General features: G+C 64.3%; 1 protein-coding gene across 9 annotated transcripts in view; it reads left to right on the plus strand.

The window, feature by feature from the left end:
* Positions 1-23,644, plus strand: part of IQSEC1 (IQ motif and Sec7 domain ArfGEF 1) — a 143,856-nt gene that overhangs the window by 92,389 nt on the left and 27,823 nt on the right. For all 9 annotated transcript variants that reach the window (XM_045163976.1, XM_025272447.3, XM_025272450.3 and 6 more), the window contains exon 2: positions 20,955-21,249. In XM_045163976.1, the coding sequence (XP_045019911.1) occupies positions 20,955-21,249 (295 nt within the window). The remainder of the gene's footprint in view (positions 1-20,954; positions 21,250-23,644) is intronic.

Raw genomic sequence — 23,644 nt, forward strand, 5'->3', positions numbered from 1 at the left:
GCCCAGAGGGGACCCAGCAGGCTCCAGAGGCCTCGGGACACCCCCAGTGTGTAACAGGTCCAAGACCACCCATCCTGGAATGGCCGTGACCACCTCCGGCCAGCAGCACGCTGGGAACCTGTCCTGGGCACTCTGTGCTCTAAGCCTCTCCTGCCCTCCCTTTCTACATGGACACAGTGAGGCAGGGGGCCAGGGTCCTGACCAGAGTCTTCCAGGGCGAGCCCAGAGTAAACCCACGTGTTCTGATGGCGGCCTGCGCAGCGTCCCTGCCCGCCCTGCCACTGTTCTCAGGCCTTTACTCAGGGAAGTCGGACTGTGAGCTGGTTGTGCTAATATTTACACAGCTTTGGTTCAGAAACATGGACAGGCTGCCGGCTGCACAGTCAGACAGTGTGAGGCTGGACAAATAGGTCTTTCTCGAGGAGTTTGGACTGGGCCCCGGGAGCTCCGGGTGCATGTGTGTGCGGGGTTACCTGGCTGGGCTCTGTGGAACGTGGGATTGCGGTTTGCCGGGCGAATCCGTGAGTCCAGGGCAGCTCAGGGCATTAGGAAAGAGGGGCTCAGAGAGGCAAACAGACTTGATTGCAAACCCCAGCTCAGCTCTGTGAAGTCATGCAAGTTTCCATACCCCGTGAGCCTCAGTTTCCCCGGCTGTGACAGGAGATGGTGCCGCTGCTTCACGGAGGGGCCCGAGGCCCTCCCAGCGGGTCTGGGAGCCCTCGCCCGGCTGGCCACCCTGGCCTCTGTCACCGGCTCAGCACCCAGCTCTTCCCACCACCCAGGACCTGCGGGATTTTCTTCCTTCCTCTTTTGTAAATTTCCTCTGCATTGTGATGACATGTGGAAAATCCACCTGGTAATAAGCCCAGAGGCAACACAGGGGTCACGGACTTGGAGGTGGCCCGGGTCCCCTGGACTGTGTTTGTGTGTCTGTCCAGGGGCTGTTGAGTGGAGTTGGTCACTGGTCCTCAAAAGCAAACGGTAACGAGTTTAAAGGTCGTTACGGCTCTTGAAGAATTAATTGGTCTGGCCTTAGAGTATCTGGCTGTTCACACTGCCTGAGGGGAAGCTGGCGGTGATCGTGGGGGAGGATGTGGCCTGGTACCTTCCGTCTGCTGTGGCTGCACCTGCATTGAGCATGTGCCCCCCAAGCCCGGGGCCAAAGCTCGTGCACGGCACCGACCACGTGCCGGTGGACACACACGCTCCCAGGCCCCCGGGGGCTTGTTCTCTGGAGAGACGTGTGCAGCCTCGGGGCGGCCACGTCACACTTCCTGTGTCCCTTTATTCACTCACCAAACTGTTACCGAGAGCTGCCTCTGCCAGGCCCCGGGCTCGGCGTAGGGGAACAGATGACTGGTGTGAAGCCATGCGGCCCAGCGCCCAGGCCTCCAGGTTTCACAGAACCTGACTCTTCCCAGCCGCGTGGCTTTCAGCGTGTCATCTCCCCTGTCTGAGCCTTGCCTTCTCACCCGTGACGTGGGCCCGGATGCCTCGTGGGGCTTGTGCTGCTCGGCCTGCTGGCAGCCTTCCGCCCCATCACCGCATGCTCCCCTCTGCTCGCTATCTTGCTGGTGTCTGGGCTGAAGGCTGGTTTCTGGAGTCTGCAATGGGGGCTGAACCACTTAGTTGCTCTCTTTGTTGTCGCTCAGGCGCATCTGACTCTTTGCCATCCCATGGACTGCAGCACGCCAGGCTTCCCTGTCCTTCACTGCCTCCCGGAGTTTGCTCAAATTCACGTCCGTTGAGTCAGTGATGCTATCTAACTATCTCATCCCCTGTCGCCCGCTTCTCCTCCTGCTTTCCATCTTTCCTAGCATCAGGGTCTTTTCCAGTGAGTCGGCTCTTCTCATCAGGTGGCTGAAGTATTGGAGCTTCAGCATCAGTCTTTCCAATGAATATTCAGGGTTGATTTCCTTTAGGATTGACTGGTTTGATCTTGTTGCAATCCAAGGGACTCTTGAGAGTCTTTTCCAGCACCACAGTTTGAAAGTGTCAGTTCTTTGGTGCTCATCCTAATGGTCCAGCTCTCACATCCGTACATGACAACTGGAGAAAACCACAGCTCTGACTAGATGGACCTTTGTGGGCAAAGTGATGTCTCTGCTTTTTAATACACTGTCTAGGTTGGTCATAGCTTTTCTTCCAAGGAGCAAGCGTCTTTTAATTTCATGGCTGCAGTCACCATCTGCAGTGATTTTGGAGCCCAAGGAAATAAAATGTGTCACTGCTTCCACTCCTCCCCCTTCTGTTTGCCGTGAAGACTCTAATAGCTTTTAACGCCTTCTTCGCACTTGGCTGGAGCCTCTCTGCTCCTTGATGGAAAGGACTGCTCTTTCCATTTTATTTCCTTGGTTTGCAGCTTCCTGACATGGAGATAGTTCATTGTGAACTTCAGGCCCAGGTGTGGAGCCACAGCCGGGGTCCCCTCCCTCCGTGTATAGATGGGGAAGCTATGACGGCCTTGTTTTTTCCTCTTTGTTCCAAGGTTGTTGTAATAATAATAAAAACAACAGCAACAGTTGCTGTTTGGCGAACTCAGAGAAGGACTTAGTTCTCAAAGCAGTTTTTGAGAAAGAGCGTCTTCTGTGCCTCTTTTTCAGTTGGGGGAGGGTTACGTGACTTGCCCAGGTCACCAGCAAGTCCAGCAGCTGAGATGTGGTCTCTGCCTGCCTGACCCCGAGGTCTGCGCTCTTCACAGCCAGGCTGTGCTTCCTCTGGGACTCAGTAATCTTCAGCAAAACAAGTCACATCGCAAATGGAACCTTTCGTGTGTTCCCGGCAGCACAGAACAGGAGTCTAGTAGCCTCTGCTATGGGGATTCCCAAGGCATTCCCGAACGTGCCAGCTGGCTGGCAGGCAGATAACAAACTCTGTCTGTCCTCCTGGTGTCTTGCCGGACACCGCAGACCCCAGACACTCCGGCTGGATGCCAGCCAGACAAGGCCCTTGCTCCCTATGACTTGCCGCTCTCTGCGGGTAGCACGCTTGCCCCAGGCCAGTCTCGGTGTGGCGTGGGGTCTCGGGGACAAAAGCTGCCTGTCCCCCGACGTGCCGAGGGATCAGTGTAAACACAGCCGGCCTCTGGGTGGTGAGGAAGCCCAGGGCCACAGCCTTCGACGTCACTGGGGGACACACGTGTGTGTGGGCTGCTGAGTTCCATCCCGTGGGAGGAGACAAGGGCCAGTAAGAAAACCGGAAACTTTGAAAAAAGCCTCAGCGGGGAGCCTCCTGGTTCGGGTTCCCCGGAACGGCCCGTGGTCCAGGCAGCGTGGGTGTCTGTCTGCATGCCAAAGTGAGCACTTCCTCCCTGTGCCTGGCCCTGTCTCTGGCTGGGAGGCCTGGTGGTGTGAGAACTGGATGCATTTCTCCGAGGGAAACCTTGAAAATAGTGCCTTATCGTATCATAGTAAGAGCTCAGTCGTGTGAGCTACGGCCGCGGTCAGGGCCGTTCTTGACCCTGACTATTTCAGAGAAGGGGGCCTCCCCGGGAGCCCGGGTGTCGCGTCACATCCCCTTTCTGGGCCTGGGCGTCCCCCTCTGTGGGTGAAGAGCCGTGGGACACAGGGTCATTTGTTGAGGGAGGGGGCTGGGGCCAGCAGCTAGGAGGCGGATACTGTAGACTCTGTGTGATCGGGGGCACGTTCCTTAGCCTTGCTGTGCCTCAGTTCCCCCATTTGTAAAAGGTGGGTGCCGGGAGGCGCTCCTTAGATGAGTTAGTCTGCACAGAGTGGTGGACAGTCGCCTCTGGGTCTCTGCAGAGCCCGGGGCTCCAGGATGCTGTTCCCAGCTGGGAATGGGTGGCCCCTCCTTTTGGCTGCGGGCCGACCCGGGGCTGCTCCTGCTGTGCAGCGGCATTGACTGGGGGCCCTGAGGGCAGCCTGGGTGAGGAGGGCCCGGTTGTGGGCTGTGGCGTGTGCGTTCGCCCTCCGGCTCGCAGCTGAGGGCTGCCCCTCCCACACAGGCTAGACCGTGTTGTGTCCAGGGCCTCAGCAGAGCTAGGTGACGTCGGCCATGGGACGGGGAAGCGGCCCCTTGAGGCTGGGCAAAGCCCCACCGGTGCCCAGGACTTGCAGTCAGGAAGGGCACCCTCACCTGGCTCTGGTGGGTCTGGAATTAACAGAGGTTTGAGCCACGCTTTAAACCAGCTACAGGATACAAAGGACAGTGTCTGACGTTCGGGTCTTTGAACCTTGCACACCCCTGGCCTCTCTGACCCTCTAAGAGCCTTGTGAAGTGGCTGGTATTGGTCCCATTTCACAGACGAGGTGACTGAGGTGAGGAAAATGAAAATCACGTAGTCAGGCTTTGCACTGTATAGGTCTGGTCTTCTGGTTAGAGTGTATCTTCCTCTCTCTGTGATGTGGTTGGGGGAGACAGGGCTTGAGCTCTTTACAGTGGGGAGAGGGGAGACACAGGAAGGGGGTGTGGGCGAGGAGCAGGACCCGCCACCCAGGGCTCGGACACCGGCCCAGCCACTGCACGGGGACGTGCAGAGAGCCCACTCTGTGGACACGGCGCCCTCGAAGCTCTGGCCAGAGTGGCCTTGTGTCTCAAAAGCGTGTTTGCCGCGCCATGAGGTCACCTGGGGGTGAGACGTGTCCTCTGGATCCCCGGGGCCGTAGGAGTGGGGGTGCTGGGGGTGCTGGGCCGGTAGCCTGTGATCAGGAAAGGCCACCCACTTCCGGGTTCTTATTACCTGGTCTGACTTCCCCATGTAGGCCCTGGTCAGGCCCGGGGGGAAATGCGTCCAGTTCTCACACCACCACGCCTCCCAGCCAGAGACAGGGCCGGGCACAGGGAGGAAGTGACTGGGAAGTGCTTTCCCCCTGTGCTGTGTGCCCGCCCGGGGCAGGCTCAGCCGTGCAGACCCAGGCTCTGTGTTCCCTCTGGCCCTCAACTTTCTCAGAGTCATAAATTAAATGTGCTGGGTTTGTTACTTTTTTTTTCTCCCTCAGTAAAAATGGCCAAATGGCCCAGGAAGTTAGGCCTCAATGTGGACAGCAGATTCCTAGCACTGTTTTAAACTCTTCACCATGGAAACCCCCCAAGCGTATGCAAAGGGCGTCATGGCCCCCAGGGGCGCTTTTGCTTCCTTGCCCCAGGATTAGGCAGATCCCAGACGCAGTGCGGATGTGAGGATGTTAACTCGAGGGGCTGTCGTGTGGTCGGCCTCGTCTCTGGAGGCGGAGCTATGTTCCCCGGGCGGGTCCCTCCAGTGGCCCAGCCTGGGGACCCAGAGCCCGGCTGGCATCCCCGCCTTGGGGCCCGAGTGACGCCCACCCCGCAGGGCAGAGCTGGCCCTCCGGTCAGGCCTCAGACAGGACCGGGGCTCTCTGCTCCCCATCCCTGCGGGGCCCTGCCTGCTGACCCGAGGCCCCCTGCGCCCCTGTCTCCCCCCAGATACATGGACCCCTCCTCTCGCCCGGCCCCTGGGCGGCCTGACCCATGGCCTCCAAGCACCTTCTGTCTGGCGTGGGAGACCAGGCTCCCCCGGGTGCTGCCTGGGCGGCCTTTGTGCGTTCTGTCCATCTGTCTTGCAGCTCCTGCCCTAGCACCTGAGTCCGTCCCCCTCCCCACCTGCTCACCCCAGAGGTGGGGGTCAGCCCGGACCCCCCTACACACATACACACGACCCCCTTCCCTGAGTCCATCCCTCTCCCCACACTCCCACCCCAGAGGCGGCGGTCAGCCCGGACCCCACCACACACACGATCCAGCCAGAGAGCTGCCCGGTCAGCGCCCCCCTCCCCTCCGCAGGTCGTGGGTCCCATGCTCCGACGCCTGTCTCTGAGCAGAGGCTTGCGAGGGCCTCTGGGTGTTGCCGTGTGGCCCTCAGGGCGGCCTTGTGAACTGCACGACACCCCCATCTCATGGCTGAGGAGCTGAGGCACAGAGGGGCCTACCTGCCTGCCTCAGGGCACGGAGCTCCTGCCTGCCGGGCGCCAGACGGGCGGGGCTCTGTGCTGCTGTGGGAGGTCGAGGGGCAGCGTCCTGACCCCCCCAGGCCCTCGCTGGGGGGGGGTGGGCTGCATATGGGGAGCCCTGGGAGGCAGGGGGGAGGGAGTCAGGGTCAGACAAGGCAGGCGGGCCCCTCCCCCGTCGCCCCAGGAAGAGACAGTGGAGGCGGGGCGTCAAGCGCCATGACCGGGGGGCGTGCTCGGTCAGCTCCCCTCTCCCCCGCTAAGTTACATCCCCTCAGTGCCTCAGTTTCTCCATCAAGTAAACGGGCAGGCGAGAGGGCCCCTGCCTCGGGCGGGTGTCACCTCCAGCTCTGAGTGCGCGCTCTTGCTGACTGCCGGCCCCCAGGGGATGATGACAGGGTGTCCGCGCAGTCCTGCCCCGGGGAGTGTCGGAGGGGAGGCAGGTGTACGGGAACCCTGAGTGTCGTGCTCCCCTGTGCCGAGTTTCCAAGCCTGCCCTCCAGGGTGACAGACATGTGCCTCCCAGGGTCAGTGGGGTCCTGAGGCCTCTTGCTGGCAATGCCCCCTCCACTGTGGGCACCCAGCCTCCCAGGAGGGCCGTGGACACCTCCAGAGGCCACGACACGTGGGGGACAGGGCCCTGTGGGGGCGGGTGTGGGTGCCAGCCCCCAGGAGTCGCGACCGTGACAAAGATTTTAAGTTGGCAAGGACCTGGAGGATTTGTGGGTTTACAGGACTTTGTGGTGGTGGGGGGCTGGTAAGGCAGCTTGGGGGCCCCGTCTGGCTGGGCCGACAGTGTCCCGGGCCCCGAGCGGGCCCCGCGCCTGGTTCCGGCCGACAGGGTGGGCCGCCTGTGTGACGGGGCTGCTTTCCACCCGCCCGCTCTCCCGAAGCCCATCTCCCCAGCCGGTGCCTCCTCCCTGCCCTGTTGGGCGTCCCTGGGGCCCGGCCCGGCCCTGTCTGCTGGAGCCTGCCACAGAGAGCTGCTTTATTTAAGTCCCTTTTGCGCGTATGGAAATAACTAGAGGCCTCTGTATTTAATTTGGCTCAGCCGGGAGGATTTTTGGCCGTGCGTGTATGTGTGTGTGTATTTGGAAAAATCTTTCCAAGTGTGCCCTGGCGTCGGAAGCTCGAGTCCTCCTGATGCAAAGAGTCAGAACCAACAAGGGCTGCCCTGGCTTCGCCAGGGGGCAAGGGTCTTGGCAGAGAGCGGGCGGGAAGCAGTGGCCGGTGAGACACATGGACAGGGAGGGGTGATGCCATCTGCACCCGAGACGCAGCGAGGGGAGCGGAGGTCCCAGCGCTCAGGTGAGCCGAGGGCAGGCTGAAAGGACGGGGCTCTGTGCGTGACCCCGGGGGTCCTGGCTCCCCACACGTACCAAGGCTGGTCCTGGCCTGGACATCATGTGTCCCACGTCTCTTTCTGGCCTCGACAGACCCTTACAGGCCGTCCGCCGAGCCCTCATCTCCCGTGTGCAGAGCCGAAACAGCGCCGCGCTCACCTGGGCGCTTGCAGTCAGCACAGCGGGTCCTCATGCGGTCCCCACGTGCCTGCTAGGTCATTGGTGGCAGGACTGATGTCCGTTGCTTCAAGGAGGCCGTGGAGGCCCAGAGCAGGGAGGCCACCTGCCGGGGGTCGCTCAGCCCAGCAGTGGGGCGGCTGGAGCTTGACCCCGTCTGGCCTTCCCCCGAGCCCGGGCCCCACGCTCCATGCGGCACTTCCTGAGCTTCAGAGCAGCATTCCCCACATGGAGGGGTGCAGGGGGCTGTCCTGGGTGGGCACACCCCAGGGTGTCGCCTGGGCGTCCGGGGTCAGATGGATGCTTTTAGGACTTCCCTCATAGCTCAGTCGGTAAAGAATCTGCCTGCAAGGCAAGAGACCTGAGTTCGATTCCTGGATCTGGAAGATCCCCTGGAGAAGGGAATGGCAACCCACTCAGGATCCTTGCCTAGAGAATCCCACAGACAGAGGAGCCTGGCGGGCTACAGTCCATAGGGTCGCAAGAGTAGGACACGAGTGAGTGACTAAACCACCACTGTCCCCGTGAAACGGAGGAGGGAGCACGTCTGGTGAGTCGAAGCTCAGTGGCCACGACGACCACGGCATTGTGGTCATCATCCGTGTGATGGTGCCACGTCAGGGGGACCCTCAAATTCCAGCTGTTGGAGGGCGCGGCAGGGTGGAAGGCAGGGCCACACAGAGCCGTGGGAGTTCCGGGGCCCTGCCCCGGGGACTTGGTGTCCTAAGTCAGGCTCCCTGAGGGTGGCCGGCCCCTGGCTGCAGACCTGACTTCTGCTCTGAGTCGGTCGCGAGTGCTGGTCCTCGGCAAGCCCGTGAAACGGACGCGACCGGCAGGAAGGTGGCGTAAGGCCCGGAGCCCGTGGGTGTGGTCGGGCCTCAGGGAGTGGTGGGACTGTGACCAGCAGAGAGGGAGCCCCTGTGGGCGTGGCCATGCCCATGAGGGAATGTGCACCCACAGGGCCTGATCCTCGGGGGCCCATCTGGAGCTCTGTGCTGAGACCCTGTGAGCCCCCTCATGGGGAGCCCCGTCCTCCCGAGAGCTCTGCCTTCTCATCAGCCCATGAGGAGACGCCGGGTGGGCGCCAGGCCTCTGGGGCCGACGCCAGGGTCCCAGATGGCTGGGCCCCACCCTTGCTTCGGTCCCGGCCCAGATGGCACTGGGGAGGATAAAGGGCTTTCTCAGAGCCTGTCTCCGCACTTGGCCACGGGGCTGGCGTCAGAGGCCCGGTTCTCCCGGGATGCAGGCCTGGCCCCTGGCCTGCTGCTCAGCCCCCCGGCGTGTGGGGTGAGAGCGCCAGGCCGATCGGGGCCCCCGGGACCAATGGTGACGCCGTGTGCACAGCGCCGCGCCAGCGGAGGCCCTGGCCAGGCTCGACGGCAGGCCGTGTGCACCAGCTCCCCCCCAGAGCCCCGGGGCTCCCCCGCCAGCTGGCATCTGGCCGCCTGAACGCGCACGTTTGCTGCCTTGGAGGGAGTCGGCTCCCACCTCCTGGCTGGGCCCCAGTTGGTGCCCGCCCCCGGGCCTCCCAGGGCTGGGCAGGGTGGGCCCCAGGGAGCCGCGCCAGGGTGTCCCCGCAGAGGCTTTGTGACTCGAGGCCTGGAGAGCAGTGTTCTGGGTGCAGAACATGCATCTGTCCCTCCGAGAAACATGCCAGGCCCTCAGCTGTTTGGGGTGGCGAGCGCAGACGCGGGCCAGAGCAGCAGACCGTCGAGGCCCTGCCTGCCGGCTGGGACCCAGGGAGCCTGTCTGCCCGCAGGGCCCTGTGCCCCTGCTTGCTGTGAACAGGCAGGGAGGGAGCCTGGCTGTGGGCAAGGGCAGTGAGGTGACCCGGGTGCCGCGCCAGGGGTGGGGGTGCCGCCCAAGGATCCTAGAGGTCGGGTGTTCGGGGTCCCAGGCCCTGCCCTGAGAGGGAGGGTGGGAGTGTCCCGGGCCAGCTCCGGACCCCACTCGCCTGTGGGCCTCATCCTTAGCGTTTCAGCATGCACTGAGTGGACAGACGGGTCCATCGAGCCCCTGGTCACGGGCAGCATCGCTCGTGTAGCATCGCCGTTCACTCCTGCAGCGAGGGCTCTCTGAGCTCGCTGAGCCCTGTCCCCAGCCCCGGGGTCCTGAGCAGGGGGCGTGCACCCTTCCCCCGCCACTGGAGGCGGAGATGCGGCAGAGCAGGCCTTCAGGCTCCCAGCCCACAGTGCAGAGCAGGGGGCGGCGGTGGAGGCGCGGGGAGACGGCGCGGTAGCCGCAGGACCCCCTTCCCTGTCCCTCCTGCCAGAGTGACCCTCACGCCCCATGTTGGCCACGCTCCGGGCCCCGGGCCCCGCCGTGCGTGTCCTGACTGTGGCCTCTCGGGGCTGACCTCTGACCCTCCGGCTGTCCGGGCTATTTTGATGGGAGTGACTCAACGCGAGCCACAGGGAGGTCCGGCCTGGCTCTAGCAGGCGGGCAGACAGACCTTCTTTATGTTCTGAGCGAGGCCTCTGCCAGAGACGCTGGAGCCGCCCCCTCCCGGGGGCCGGAAGGGTGACTTGGAAGCAGGCTGGCAGGCCGGGACAAGGGCCTGGAGGCCCAGCGGACGCGTGTCCCTCCCCTCTGGCCGTGCACTGGAGAGAACAGGCCTGTCTGAGGAAGGGCGCGGCCCCGGCCCCCTGGAAGGGTTCCCGGCCGTCTGCAGGACTCCTCGCCCTGGCGCCCTGTCCCCTGATCCATGCCCCGCGGTGGCAAAGCTGAGGCTCAGGCAGGGGGCCAGACCCCCCACGCAGTCTCTCACCGGCTCACGTTGGGACTCTGTGGGGTGGTGACTGCCCTACGGGCCCCTGGGACCCGGGGCAGCACCCCACGCCCCATGGTGCGGGCATCCCAACATTGCACTTCTCGCGGTAGGCTTGCGGCCCGTCTCGCCAGCAGCAGCTGACAAACGGGGAGATGCTGGCTGCTACTGCAGGGAGGGGGCTCTAAAAATAGCCTCCCACTCAGCAGAGTCCATTGTTCTAAGTCCTGTATTTTTATACGTGTACAAAAGCCACTCCTGGAGGCCTCTGTGCCCGTAATTAGTGCTGGTGCTGAAGCCCAGGAGGCGGAGCAGGGCTGGACCTCGTCCCCAGCAGGACAGACCTCGGGGCAGCGGCCGCAGTCCTTGCCCCAGAGCGGATGGGGCAGTCAGGCCAGCGAGCTGTGCCCACGTGGCATGGAGGGCAGTGGCTGGAGGGCAGTGGCTAGAGGGCTGCGGGGGAGCCCTTCCGCTTCCCGCTGCCCCACCCTCAGCCCCGCCCTCCTCCCCCGACCCCACCAGCCAGCGTTCCCCTCCCACCAGCACCCCCATTCTTGGCCTTCCCAGCTACTCAGTGGCCTCTGCCCCTCCCAGTCCCCCAGGGTGTCTTCCAGGACCCGGGCACAGGCCTCGGCTTCTCCCTGCTCCGGCCTGTCACTGGCCTGCGGCCCAGCTGCTTTCCCCTCCCCCATCACAGCCGGCACAGGCCTCTTGTCACCGAGAGTTGCTGAGGGTCGCTGCAAGGAAGGATGGAGGTGCCTTTCCAGAACACCACTGCTGTCCCCCCTGACCACCGCCCCAGCTGAACCCGGGACCCTTCCCTGGCCTTGACCCGGTGCTGGGGTCCAGCACCCCTTCCTCATCGAGCCTTTTGGGGTCCCAAACTCTAGGGTTCCTGCAGCCCCAGGCATGGCCCACCGGCCTTGTGCCCACGGTGGACCCCACCTCCGCTGCTCAGCCTCAAGAAATGGGGCTCCTGAGCAGAGAAGAGCCCTCCATCACCACCCAGGGTCCCTCCCAGGGCCCAGACAGCGGGCGCCTGCCTTCCAGGGAGCTTCCCGCCTCAGGCGCTGGGGCCTGGGCTCTGCACGCCAGCCTGCAGTGCCTGGCGCGTCTCCATCTCTGTTGCTGACGCCAGCCGTCGACGTAGCGTCCCCCGCGTCTCTGTCACTGTTCCTGATGCCAGCCGTCAACGTAGCGTCCCCCGCGTCTCTGTCACTGTTCCCGACGCCAGCCGTCGACGTAGCGTCCCCCGCGTCTCTGTCACTGTTCCCGACGCCAGCCGTCGACGTAGCGTCCCCCGCGTCTCTGTCACTGTTCCCGACGCCAGCCGTCGACGTAGCGTCCCCCGCGTCTCCGGCCCTGACCTGGCTGTGGCACAGAGCTGGCTTCAGTGAACATTCACGGACCAGAGTGGCCAGCCTGGGGGAGAGGGGTTGTCGGGGGGCTCCTGGGGAGGTCAGGTCTCCCAGTGGGCTCCCGGGTTTCGTGTCTCCACGGTGGTCCCTGTGCAGCCCGCTGCCTGCGTCTGTGGTTTGGTGAATTAGACTGTGCAGGTCCTGAGAAAACCTCGAGCGACGATAAAACTGGTGGGCCTCTTCAGTCACTCTCCTCTTTAAACGCTTTGTTTGTTACTTTCAGCCGTCCCAGGTCTCGGCTGTGGAGCCCGGCTTCCATAATGGTGGTGTTTTTTGCAAATCACGGGCCATTGCGGCAGGACCCTGGCCGGGCCTGGGTTTACAGGCCGAGCACTCGCTGTGCACACAGCCCTGGGGCAGTGAGGACCATTCGCTGGTATGAAACCGGGCTCAGCCCGGGGGGCGGCACCCCTGGGGACTTGGACCGTGGCTGAGGCTCTGCACCCTTAGCATCGGTGAAGCAGGCCCGGCCCCAGTGCCCACGGGACAGGCAGGCGGGTGTCCGCCCAGGGCTGGCGGCCACCTCTCAGCTCAGCGATGGATGCCACCTGGAAATATGTTCTCTACTCATTTTATCAAAGAAAAGCCAGAAATCAGGATGAACGAGCATTCCTGGTACCTAGTTCTAATGTAAGGAAGAAGAGGAAGACAGTGACCACCGCTCTGTGTAGACCCAACAGAGCCACGTGGGCAGGACTCAGGGGGGTGGGCATCCAGAGGTGGAACTTGGGGGCGGCGGGCGGGGAGGGGGCTGGCTGGCCTCTCGTCCCGGGCCTCAGTTTCCTCTGCGTCCAACGGGAGGTGCCTGGCCAGGTCATTGGAATTCCAGATGGCCCACAGGTCACGACTGGCCAGGACTCTTTTAGAAGTCCAGTTTCTGGGGCCATAGTGCTGGCTGACCCTTTGAATTCCGGGGAGCTCCTGAGTCAGGCAGGAATCGGCTGCCGAATCTCCCGGAAGAGTCTGGGGAACAGCCCGGGTTGGGGGCCACTCTCCAGGTACCTTGATTCTGCCCGCTGGGCACCCTGAGGGAGGGGTGGCAGTGCCCGGCCAGAGGGTCCTCGTCCTTCTAGACGCTGAAGGTTATGCTGGGGAGTAGAAGAGCTTCCGGTTGCCTTTGGAAACCCTGTTTCTAGACAATTCTGAGTCGTGTTTTCGTGGGTTTTCTGCATAGAGGTGGTAAGTTCGGGCGGGTTCCAGTCTCTGTGGCTCCGAAACCCCACCATCCCCTGGCCCAGGGCCGAGACCATCTCCTGTAAGCCCGTGCCCGCCCGGCCCGGGTCCCGCTGCACAGACCTGGGGTCCGTGTGGCAGACAGCACAGTCCCCGGGAGTCTGGGCCCTTCTAACACGGTTCGGAGCGGCTGGGAGTGTGCGTGCCTCCGGGTGCCAGACCAGACAGTGGCTGGCACTGCAGAGGTGCAGCCGGGAGGGAGGCGGGGGCTGGGGCTCCCTGAGACTCAGGTGGCCTTTGAGCAGAGAGCTGGAGGAGGCGAGGGGCGAGCTGGGCAGCCGTCTGGGAAGAGCCCAGCAGAGCGGAAGCATGTGCAAAGGCCTTGTGGGGGGAGCACGCCAGGGCGTGGGGGCCGTCCTGCAGAGCTTCTGGCTCACGGGAGGACTTGGTGGGAGCATGTCAGGGCGTGGGGGCCGTCCTGCAGAGCTTCCGGCTCACGGGAGGACTTGGCCCTGAGTCCCGGGAGGGCAGCAAGCGGGTGAGGGACCCGGTCCAAGTTGTGTCTCAACAGGTCCCAGCTGCTGAATGGGGGAGGCAGGGGTGTGGTGGGTGGGGCCGGAACCCGGTGATGAGGCAGGGGCCGCACGGGCCAAGCTGGCCCCAACATGGTGAGGGGGTCACCGAGTGGTCCGATGCTGGCTCTCTCGAGGGTGGCAGAGCCTGCTTTGCTGACGGATGATATGCAGAGTGTGAGCAAGACCATTGCCAAGAGCGGCCCGAGAGGGACTGGAGCGGCTGGAAGGATGCAGCCGCTGTCGGCCAAGAGGGGGCGGCGGGCAGGGGTGGGGGCTTGCATTCCAGGGGCCCACCAGGCAGCAGAGACAGCGTGCCCGGGCCGGACACGGGTTCTTTCGGCTCCTCTCTGATCGCTGTGTATCCCCATTAAAGCCGTCTGGGAACCTGGGTGAAAGCCAGACCCTCCCGACCCCCACCAAGCCCTTCGGGCGGCCTCGACTGTCCAGAAGGCTCGTCTGCTCCCTCAGCTTTGAGACAGTGCTCCTCGCTGGCTGAGCAGAAATCACGCTGGTGTTCAGGTGGCTGTTTGGACGGCTGCGGCTCCAGCCTCCCCCAGTCCCTCAGCAGGGCCTGGAGGCCCTGAGCCCTCACCAGAGGCCCTTGTTGCCTCTGCGTCCACCCATCCTGAGGTCCTTCTACCCGACCTGCCCACCAGCGAAGGTGCCCAGCATCTCCCTGAGAACAGGAGGTCCGCAGTTCCTCCCCCCAGGATGGCCAGGGCTCAGTGTCCCCTGGGGCCCATCAGTCCCTTCGGTGGCCAGCCAGGCGTCCATCCTAAGGACCACTTAGCAGCTGCAGTCCCGGCTGTGATGTCTTAGGCCTCCCTGGAGGCGGGTGTGGGTGACTGGTGCAGGAGCATCCTCCGGGTCCCCGGGGAAGCCCGCTCCGCCCCCTCCTTGCTGGCACACCAGCTCTGTGTCCCTTTACACACTCACCTCTCCCTTCACATCAGCCCTCTGTGTCCTTGTCCACTGGTGCTCAGGGCCAGGCCAGCCCTCGGGGAGGGGGCTGCCTCCAGGCCCGGGCACGTCTCACAGAGTCGAAAGCCTGGGAAGGTGACCTGCCCTTGAAACCTGGCTGTGGTCTGAGCTCTGCGACCTTGGGCACACCCCAAACCCAAGTCTCCGTTCTCCCATCAGCAGAGGGCGGGGGAGCCAGGCCTTCTCAATGGGGTCATGTCAGGGATTATAAACGTGAACTTAGCTTGGGTTGTGGCACACTGGGTGACTGTACGTGGGGCGTGACCCACCACAAGCCAGCTCGGTCCCTGAAGACTGGTTTTCCAGACCCTGTGGGAATGCCCACACTCCCCGAGGCAGCCCCCCACCACCGCCAGGCGCTGAGCGGCTGATGCTCTGCCTCCTGAAGCCACGCTACCGTCACTCCATCTCTGCTCCTGTGGCCCCTTGATGGGGGACACGGCCACCAGTCCCTTCCCACCCTCCCCTCCCCTTCAGACCCTGCCCTGGTCTGTCTGCGTCTGTCACCCAGAACCTAGTGCAGAGCAGGACCCGTCCCCTCCCCATCCTGGGCGATAAACCTCTGCTAATGTGACCACAGAGCTGCAGGAGCCCCAGCGGGGGTTTGGGAGGGAAGGCTTGTGAAGGCTCCTGTTGACTCTGGCTTGAACCTCCCTTTCTGGGAATCAGAAACCCTGAACAGAGTGTGGCGGAGGTGTGAGGGAGCGCGTGTGTCTGGGAGGCTGTGTTGCTCGGGCCTGGGTACTCTGCTGGGAGTGTGGAGGCGGCTCTGGCGTGGACATCTGACCACAGACAGGCCTGCAGATGGCTCTCCCTCCGCGTGGGGCTGGCCCACTCAGAAGACAGTGGCTTTTCCAGACGATGTGACCACCGCTGGCGCCATGTACCCCAGGCTGGTTTATGTCATGACCACACACGACCCCAGGATGCCAGGCCCTGGACCCCAGCCCTGCCCCCAGGGGCACACGCTTCCTCTCTGCTGCCAGGTGGCAGGTGCATCCAACGGGGATCCAGTCCCCTGCACCCGTGACCCAGCGACTCAGCTTCACCACCCCACGCTCCTCGTCTGCGGAAGGGACAGTGGCCCAGCGTGCCCTGGTTCCAGGGGTGGCGGTTGGGTTACAGGCCATGTAGGTTAATCACCCAATACAGCAGCCGCATCCCCCGAGGCTTTACAGGGAGCGTTGCTGCGTGTGTGTGTGTGTGTGTGTGTGTGTGTGTGTGTGTGTGAGTCAGCGAGCTGTTCAGGCACAGCGGGTGTGAGTGTGGGCTCTGACCTCACTTGTGAGCTGCGTGTCTCGGGGCAGGCTAGCCTCTCTGTGCCTGGGAGGTGTGTCAGCGGTTGCGGGGAGTAAGCAGCCCTGACTCTGAAAACATTATTTCTGTTATCGGCATCATCAGTGCTGGGGGTGAGCAGCGGGTCTCTGCTTCTGCCCACAGCTGCCTCAGACTAGCGTTTTTCTTAAGAAAAGTCATTCATGACCTCACAGGCCATAATTAGAGACGTCCGTGTGGCCGCAGGCCCCCTGCCTGACTCACCCACCAGCTGGAGTGGGGATGTGGCATCTCAGCCTTGGAGCCGGGCCCCTTCCCCCCGGCCCAGCAGCCCCTTCAGGAGCATTTACAGCTCCAGGTATGGGTGGTGTCCGCAGGAGGCCCCTCCAGCAGGCAGGGCGGGTGACCCTGACCCACCTGCCCCTCCCACCTCTCACTGCTGGGACCTGCAGGCGGGGCCCTCTCGGTCAGAGAACTGGAGACCGCACTTAGAAAGCGCTTTTCACGAGCCGATGGCTTTTTGAAGGCTGTCTCCGTGTACTGACTGTACAGACGTCAGTCTGTCAGTGGCAGGGGTCCTTCTGCCCCGCCTCCAACAGGTGTCTGCCCTGCTGCGGCTTGTACACCTCCAGGGACGGGCAGTTCAGCCACGCGAGAGCATCCTTTCTCGAGCCGGGCGATGCGGGCTGTGAGCCTGACAGAGGCTTGGCCACCGGCCTCAGGTCGTCCGTGGCTGCGCGCTCCAGCCCTCGGTGGGAGGCGGCCCCGTGCTGTCGTGGGTGTTGGCACGTGCCCCCAGCCACGTGGTCCTGTGGGAAGGTGCTCGCGGGCCTGCAGGAGCGAGTCAGGGACGGGTGGGTGCTGTCTGCCCAGGCTCACAGGAGAAGGTGGGGGCGAGCGCCCCAGCCTTCGGAATCCACCTGGAGCTCCGGACAGTCTTCCCCTGTGAGCCGATACCTGCAGTGGACGGCAGGGCTGGGGCTGTTCCGGCTTCTCACTCCGCGTCACTGACTGGCTTCGCAGCCTGTATTAAACTCCCGTCAGCCGGAAAGGTCCCCCCACTGTTTATCACAAGAACTTCCATCGGGCCAGAACTTCCCCCAACTTAACATTGTCTCCATTAGTTTCCATTATATTGATGTGTAATTTATGTAAATCAGCCCCTTGCTGACAGGCATTTAGATTATTTCCAAGTTTCTACAATCAGATACAGCACAGCCGTGGAATTCTTTGCACGCACCTCTGCGTATTGGCCTTGCTTCCTTCGTGAGAATCTCTGGGAGAGGGAGGCCGGATCAGGAGCGTCTGCCCAGAGCACTGGCCACACTCCTGACTCTCACGGAACGTCCCGGGGACTCTGAACGGTCGGGGAACAGCAGCGGTGTGCATGGGGCCCGCCCGACCCTCGATCTGCACATGGCCCAGGGTCTGCGCGTGTTCTCGAATCCCCATGTGCAGCCGAGGGCTGACTCTGGAGTGTCCGATCCTGACCGATGGACAGAAGCTTCCCCGAGAGAGGGGGTTCCTGGGTGGTGGGACATGGAGCTCCCACTGGGCGAGCACTGTGGTGAGGAGAGGTGCTCGGGGCTGCTGGGGGCTGGGCCACTGCCCTGTGTCCCTGGGGCAGGCTGCCCTGGGCATCCAGAGCTGAGGGCTGGCCAGGACAGAGCTCTAGCATCTGCAGGGTTGCAATTCGATGACCAGGTCTAGCTGGTGCCCTGAAAACCTGAGGCCAGCGTGCCTGTCAGTGCCCAGGGTTCCCCCGTAAACGTGCCTTTGTGCTCACCAGGGCTCTGGCTCAGATTAGGAAGACCCCCTTGGGGTCTGGCGTGTGTCACTTCTCTTCAGGACCAGGAAGGAGTGATGTTCTCTGGCTCAAGACAGTGCGTGCTCTGCTTGCTTCTGTCCAGTCGTTCACTGGAGGACGGTGTATCGTGCTGGTCGCAATGGTGTGGTCTGGCCACTTCTTATCAGGACGCTTTGAGGGTTTGATTTTTGGGGTATGCAGAGGCTGCCACGTCACACAACTCAAGTGGACACCATTCATGTGCAGTCGGCAGGACCTGGGGACAAATAGAGGGCATGGGTGCCACAGAGCGGACGTAGGGGAGGGACTGGCCGGTGACTCAGCTCAGGACTCTGGCTCGGCCTCCGCGAGGGGACGGGGGCCATCGCGGGTTAGGTGTGGGGCAGGCGGAGTGTGCGTTGGGGGTGGCGCACGTCAGAAGCCCCACTCCGGGGCCGGCGGGCCTCACCGACCCTGTTGGTCTGGCGCGCACGTCGGCACTCGGGGAGCGTAGCCAGCAAAGCAGCCAAGTGCCCTGTGTGCTCACAGAGCCTGGGCACCGACGTGGGAGGAAAGTGGCACAGGGAAAGCCCGGGAACGCGTAACGTTACACGGCAGGTCGGCGCTGCGAAAGCGCTGAGTAAGGGGTTAGGAATGCTGTGGGGAGGGGGCCGTGGTTTTAATTCGGTCCAGCGGTGGGGGCCTCCTTGGAAGGTGGCATTGAGCAAAGACCCCGGGGTGGTGAAGGCCTGGAGGGGGCTGAGACGTAAGACGGGAACAGCGGTCCAGGCAGGGGAACAGCCAGTGCAAAGGCCCCGAGGCAGGGGCGTGCCTGACGCCTTTGAGAAGACCGGAATGTCCCCGCGGGCCAGACCCCAGTGAGGCTGGAACAGCGTGAGCGAGGGGAGGGGGCCATGGCGAGGTCAGGCCTGGAGGGCGGCGTCTCCACACTTGGTGTGACGGGCAGGGAGCCCTTGGTGTGCCCCCTCCTTTGTTGGGATTGGTCTGGCTGCTGTGGGAGGAGAGGCTGGGGGCTGGGTGAGAGTCCAGGGACCCGCCCTGGCGGCCTGGATGTGCTGAGAGGCGGGCAGGTGGGTGTGTCTGGGAGGTCGGGCTCACAGGTGCCTGCCACACATCCGTTTGGCCGTGACAGAGGCCTGGCCCTCTCCCCAGAGCACCTTCTGGAACCTGCTGGCCTGAGATGGTCAGGAGCTGAGTCACGGACCGAGCAGGAACCCTGGGCTGGCCCAGCCCCGCAAAGGCCCCCTGCATCCGCAGCAGATGGGAGCGCCCCTCCCACGGGTGCTCCAGCCTCATCCAGCCAGGGCACCACGGGCATGCATGTTGCGCCCGTGAGCCCAGCCGGACAGGAGGCCCGTGCCCTGCACAGGGTCCAGGGGCAGCCGCCTGCCCCTCCCTCCTCAGCACCCTCTGCCTCAAACAGGTGTTTGAGGAACACCCTTGGGAGGAACGCCCTTCCACCCATGCAGATCACTTGAGACCAAGTGAGTGCAGGCTGGGGAAGGGGCTGAGTCCCTTGCCCTGTGAGGGTGGACACCCTTCTTTGCCTGGGGGGTGTCGGTGCTGGGGGCAGGTCCCAGCCCCTGCCTGGCCCTGTGCAGCACCTGCCTGTCACCGCCGTGGCTTCTGCAGCCTCTGGGCTCAGGGACTATTTAAAATCCTGGCGAGCTGAGCCCTGGCTGCTTCGCTGCGAGGACACGATTGCATTTGCTGTCTCCCTGTTCTCTGGAGACAGAGCAGCCCTATTGGAAGGCTGTCCAGTGGGGGCGCGTGTGGAGCGGGTCCTGGGGTCTCGGGGAGGAGGGCAGGTGGAGTCTCCCATCAGCCACGTGCACTTAGGGGGGCCCGTTGCCTGGGGCCCCCCGACCTTCTGCCCCCGCCCCTCCCGCTGTCCGTCCAGGGCTGTCTCGGGGCGCACCCGGCCCCGCCCCACACGGGCCCACGAGGCCCCGTGGAAGCTTCTGCCGGTGACTGCCCCGGACAGCAGGGGTGCTGGGCCTGGGGCCAGGCCTTGGGCGGGCGGGAGCCCCGGAATCACGGCCACATCCGGGGCTGGCACCCAGGGCCCTTCCCCGGGAGAGGACCCTCATCACCCTCCACTGCTGGGCTGCAGGCTCTGCTGTAGGGGACCCACCGAGCGTCCCGCGGGCCAGAGCGGAAGGCTGGCACTATTCTTAGACGGCCGGCCTGACAGCACGTGCCGGCTTGGCAGCGGGCGGGAGAGGCGCCCCGGGCATGGGTGCCTGTGGCTGGGCCCCGCTGGACCCTCCCCCGGGAGGCAGCCGATGGTCTCACGTTCCGTGGCGGGCAGAGCTGGGCGGGTGGGCCGGGCACAAGCTGCTGATTGCATTGCTGTGACGATGGGACCCTAGAGAAAGGACCACTTGCAGCCCATGGGGCTCTGCGCCCTTCCCTCCCCCGGGCCACTTCCGGAGGGACCGCCACGCCAGCCCAAGGGATGCTAGGATGTCCTGAGGGGCGGGAGTGGCCGGCACTGCTGGAGAGGCTGCCTGAAGGTCCCAGAACCTTGGTTGCATATTCATCACCGCCTCTGGGCTCACATCTTCTGGGGTCTCGAGTGTGGGGTGAGTAACCACCCCACCCCATGCCCTCACCGGACACTTGGAAAGTTGAGGGGTGCGCACAGGCCCGGGGACCAGGTCTGTGGGGTGGCAGGAGCCCCCCATCCTGGGCTCTAATCCCGATGCACCCATGCTCTACCTGCGCGACCTCGGGCAGAGCCGGCGCCACGCGGGTGTCAGTCTGCTCTCCCAGAGATGGAGTGAGCAATCAGTCCTCGCAGGCTGGCTTTAAGAGTTCTAGAAGATGCTCTGTGTCCGCCTCCAGGCTGGTGGTCACTAGCAGCACAGACGGGGTGGACGGCTTCAGCACGTTCTTGCCTGTGGCTCACGAGCGCGATGCTGAGAGCTGGGCGCAGGGTGGTCATGTGTGTGTCCTGACCTTGGATCAGGCCCCGTGACCTCGTTTTGCCTCCATCGCGTCCTGAAAGCCTGTCTTTAGATACACGCTCTGAGCGGTTAGGGCTCGCAGCTTGCGGGTGTTGGTGGGGAGGGACAAGCTCAGCCCAAAACAGATGCCCACACAACGCCTGCCCCTGCGGGCATGCGGCAAGGAGTCACTCTGTTCATTGTTGGTCAAAAAGGAAAAAAAGGACTTAATCCTGGCAGTGGGAGTACAGGAGCGAGGAGGTGGGACCCGCGGGCTGTCAGTGGGCATCCCAGGCACAGCCTGCTCCATGGGGGCCCGTCATGGGGGTCGGTGGAAGGGGAGCAGGTCCGTCAGGGCGGGGTGTCGGTCGTAGGGGGTGGGGGGCATGCTGTACACCCAAAGCAGGGCCTCCGCGAGAGGAGGGGAGCCTTAGGGAGGCATGAAGCAGGGGTGGCCGTGAGCCCCGGGGGTCCACCCAGGGGAGGGCGGGGTGTGGGCTGGACGCCGGCCTGCGGGGCCCAGGGATGCGGTCTCCCCCTCACCTCCGTCTGTGCTTTCTCCTCAGCGTTGAGGGAGAGGCCCCCAGCAGCGAGCCCGGCACGTCGCTGGACAGCCCCTCCGCCTACCACCAGGGGCCCTTGGCACCCGGCTCGGGCCTGAGCCCGGAGCCCTACGAGCACGCGCCGAGCGGCGCCTATGGGCTGTACGCGGGGCCGCCCGGGCAGCAGCAGCGCGCACGCAGGCCCCGGCTGCAGCACTCAACGTCCATTCTGCGCAAGCAGGCCGAGGAGGAGGCCATCAAGCGCTCGCGGTCCCTCTCCGAGAGCTATGAGCTCTCCTCCGACCTGCAGGACAAGCAGGTAGGTGGCTGGCCACGCGGGGGCAGGGTGGGGCGGGGCGGGGGCCCCCAAGCACTCAAGGCTGGGTGCCAGGCAGGGGTCGTTCCCCACGATGGAAGCCTCAGCCTCAGCCCCAGGCCCTCGCGGTCTCCTCCCGACTCCCAGAGGAAGCGGAGGGAGTGGGTGGGCGTGGGGTGTTCTGTCAGACCTCAGCCTCTGCCCACTTCCTGCTCCCCCTGCGGCTGGGCTCCAGGCGGTGCTGGGTGTCAGGGCCTGACTCCGCCAGTGCACAGCTTGCACAGTGGGGGCCACTGAGGTCCCGGGGTCCAGGAGAGGCCTGGACCTTCCGGGGTCTGCAGGAGAGGGAGGGGGAGGTCAGTCCACAACAGAAACAGCACGTCCTCTGGACAGCAGGAAGGCCAGGCCGCTCATCGCACCCCTCGGTTTGCAGTTCCATGTTCTGGAGGAACACTGTCTCCTTCCAGGCTGCGCCTCCTCCCCAGGGACTTGGCCCAGACCCCCCACGGGGTCGGCACCCGTGTGCACAACGAGGGCGTGCCCGGCCTGCCTGCGTGGCCTCCTGGCCCCCTCGCCCCGTGGCGTTTGGCCCTGGGGTCAGGTCCACAGCAGGGGGTCTCTGTTCCATTTCTCAGCTGCACGCAGATCTAAAGTGGATCAGAACAGTTTATAGCAACAGACGTCTATAGCAGGACCGTTAGAAGGGAGAAAGGTTAAGCAGAGGCAGTGGAGGTAATAACAAGCCTCGCGTGGCCTTAGCATGGCCACAGCTGCTCGTTTTCTCCCTCGCACGTTAGCCCAGTGCCCGCTGTATGCCACCCCGTGCTGGTGGCTGGGGAGTCCCCGGGGAACGGGTGTGGCCACAGCTCTCAGCTGGACGCTGTGGTCCAGGAGGCAGGGTACCTGTGGACACACGGACTGACTGCAGAGCAAGGATGATGCGAACCCCAGGACGAAGGAATGGGAGGCTGGCCGGGTGCCTGTGGGAGGAGGCGGCTCGGGTGGGCTGGGGGGAGCCTCGCCAAGGCCCCTTGGAGCCAAGTAACCGAGGCCAGGGCCTTCCAGGAGAAGCTGGCAGCAGGTGCAGAGGCCCTAGGCGGGCAAGCTTGCCGGAAAGGGTTGCCAGGGTGAGGGGGGGCCGGGGGGGGCAACACTGAGGGCCACTGAGCATTCGCTCCCTGCTGAGCCTCCTGGCAGTCGAGGCGAAAATAGTAACGGGGCGGCGGGGGATTACACGGGAATTTCCAGGCGGAAGCAAGGTGCCTGGTTCCGTGGGGGCTTGGAGCGTGGGCAGCACAGAGCCACGTTTCAGTGGCAGGAGCCCAGCGCAAGGCCTTGCCGTGGCCACTGGCCCCCGGCCTCCATGTCTCCTGTGGTTCCCCTTCATGGGAGGCCCAGCCTTGGGGCTCCTTGTCCTGTCTCGTCTCAGAGCCTCTGTCCCCCTGCACAGCGGGCAGCTTCTGGGGCCCGTCTGCAGGCTGGACACGGGGTCGGGTGAAGGTGCCACCCGTTAGGTGAGTGCAGACGGCTTGGGGTCCCCCCTGTGCCCCAGTCAGCACTCAGACGGGGCCCGGGGCAGCTCTGGCCCAGAAGGGGAGCGACCCCGGAGGGCTGCGTAAGCTCGGCCCTGGAGGGCTGCATAAGCTCGGGCCCGGAGGGCTGCGTAAGCTCGGCCCCGGAGGGCTGCGTAAGCACGGGCCCGGAGGGCTGCATAAGCTCGGCCCCGGAGGGCTGCGTAAGCTCAGCCCGGGTTGGTGTGTCCCCAGGGGAGGCCGGTAGGAGGGCCAGGGGGCTTTGAGGAGCAGCGTAGAGCCCACGCCTGCCCCCTATCGCCACTTCTGCCCCTGCCCCGACCTGGGGGGCTGGCTCAGGCCAAGAGCGTCGCTGCTGGGTTCGCGAGATCTAGAGTCAGCGGGACAGGAGGGGCCGTGGATCATGCTCTGGCCTGTGCGGGGCCCCCACCCCCAACCGAGCAGACCCGAGGGACCCAGAACCCAGGTCTCAGGGGGCGGAGGAGAGAGGGCTCCCTGGAGCCCAGGCGTGGGCCTCCGTCGGCCCCGAGCGCTCTCGGAGCTGCGCTCCAAACCCAGGAAACAGACGCCACTGGCAGATGTGGAAGTGAGGTCATCCCTTTGGACGAGGTTCAGTGGCTCCAGGGCAAGAGAAAACAGACGCGCCCTGGCTGCCTCCAGGCCCGGCCAGGCTCGCCCCGCCCCTCCACTCCCGACTCCTCTCCTGAGGGGGCCCCTCTGCCAACCCCCCTTTCTGGAGGGCTGGCACCTCCACGTCTGGGGGAGCTGGTGTCCCTCACGGCGACTGGGACCCACATGCACCCCCAGCAAGGCTCTGAGCCCTCCTGCCCTGCCTGCACCCCCCTCCCCCGGGGCTCCGGACAGCC

Source organism: Bubalus bubalis, chromosome 21 (assembly GCF_019923935.1).
Source record: "Bubalus bubalis isolate 160015118507 breed Murrah chromosome 21, NDDB_SH_1, whole genome shotgun sequence".
Taxonomy (NCBI): domain Eukaryota; kingdom Metazoa; phylum Chordata; class Mammalia; order Artiodactyla; family Bovidae; genus Bubalus; species Bubalus bubalis.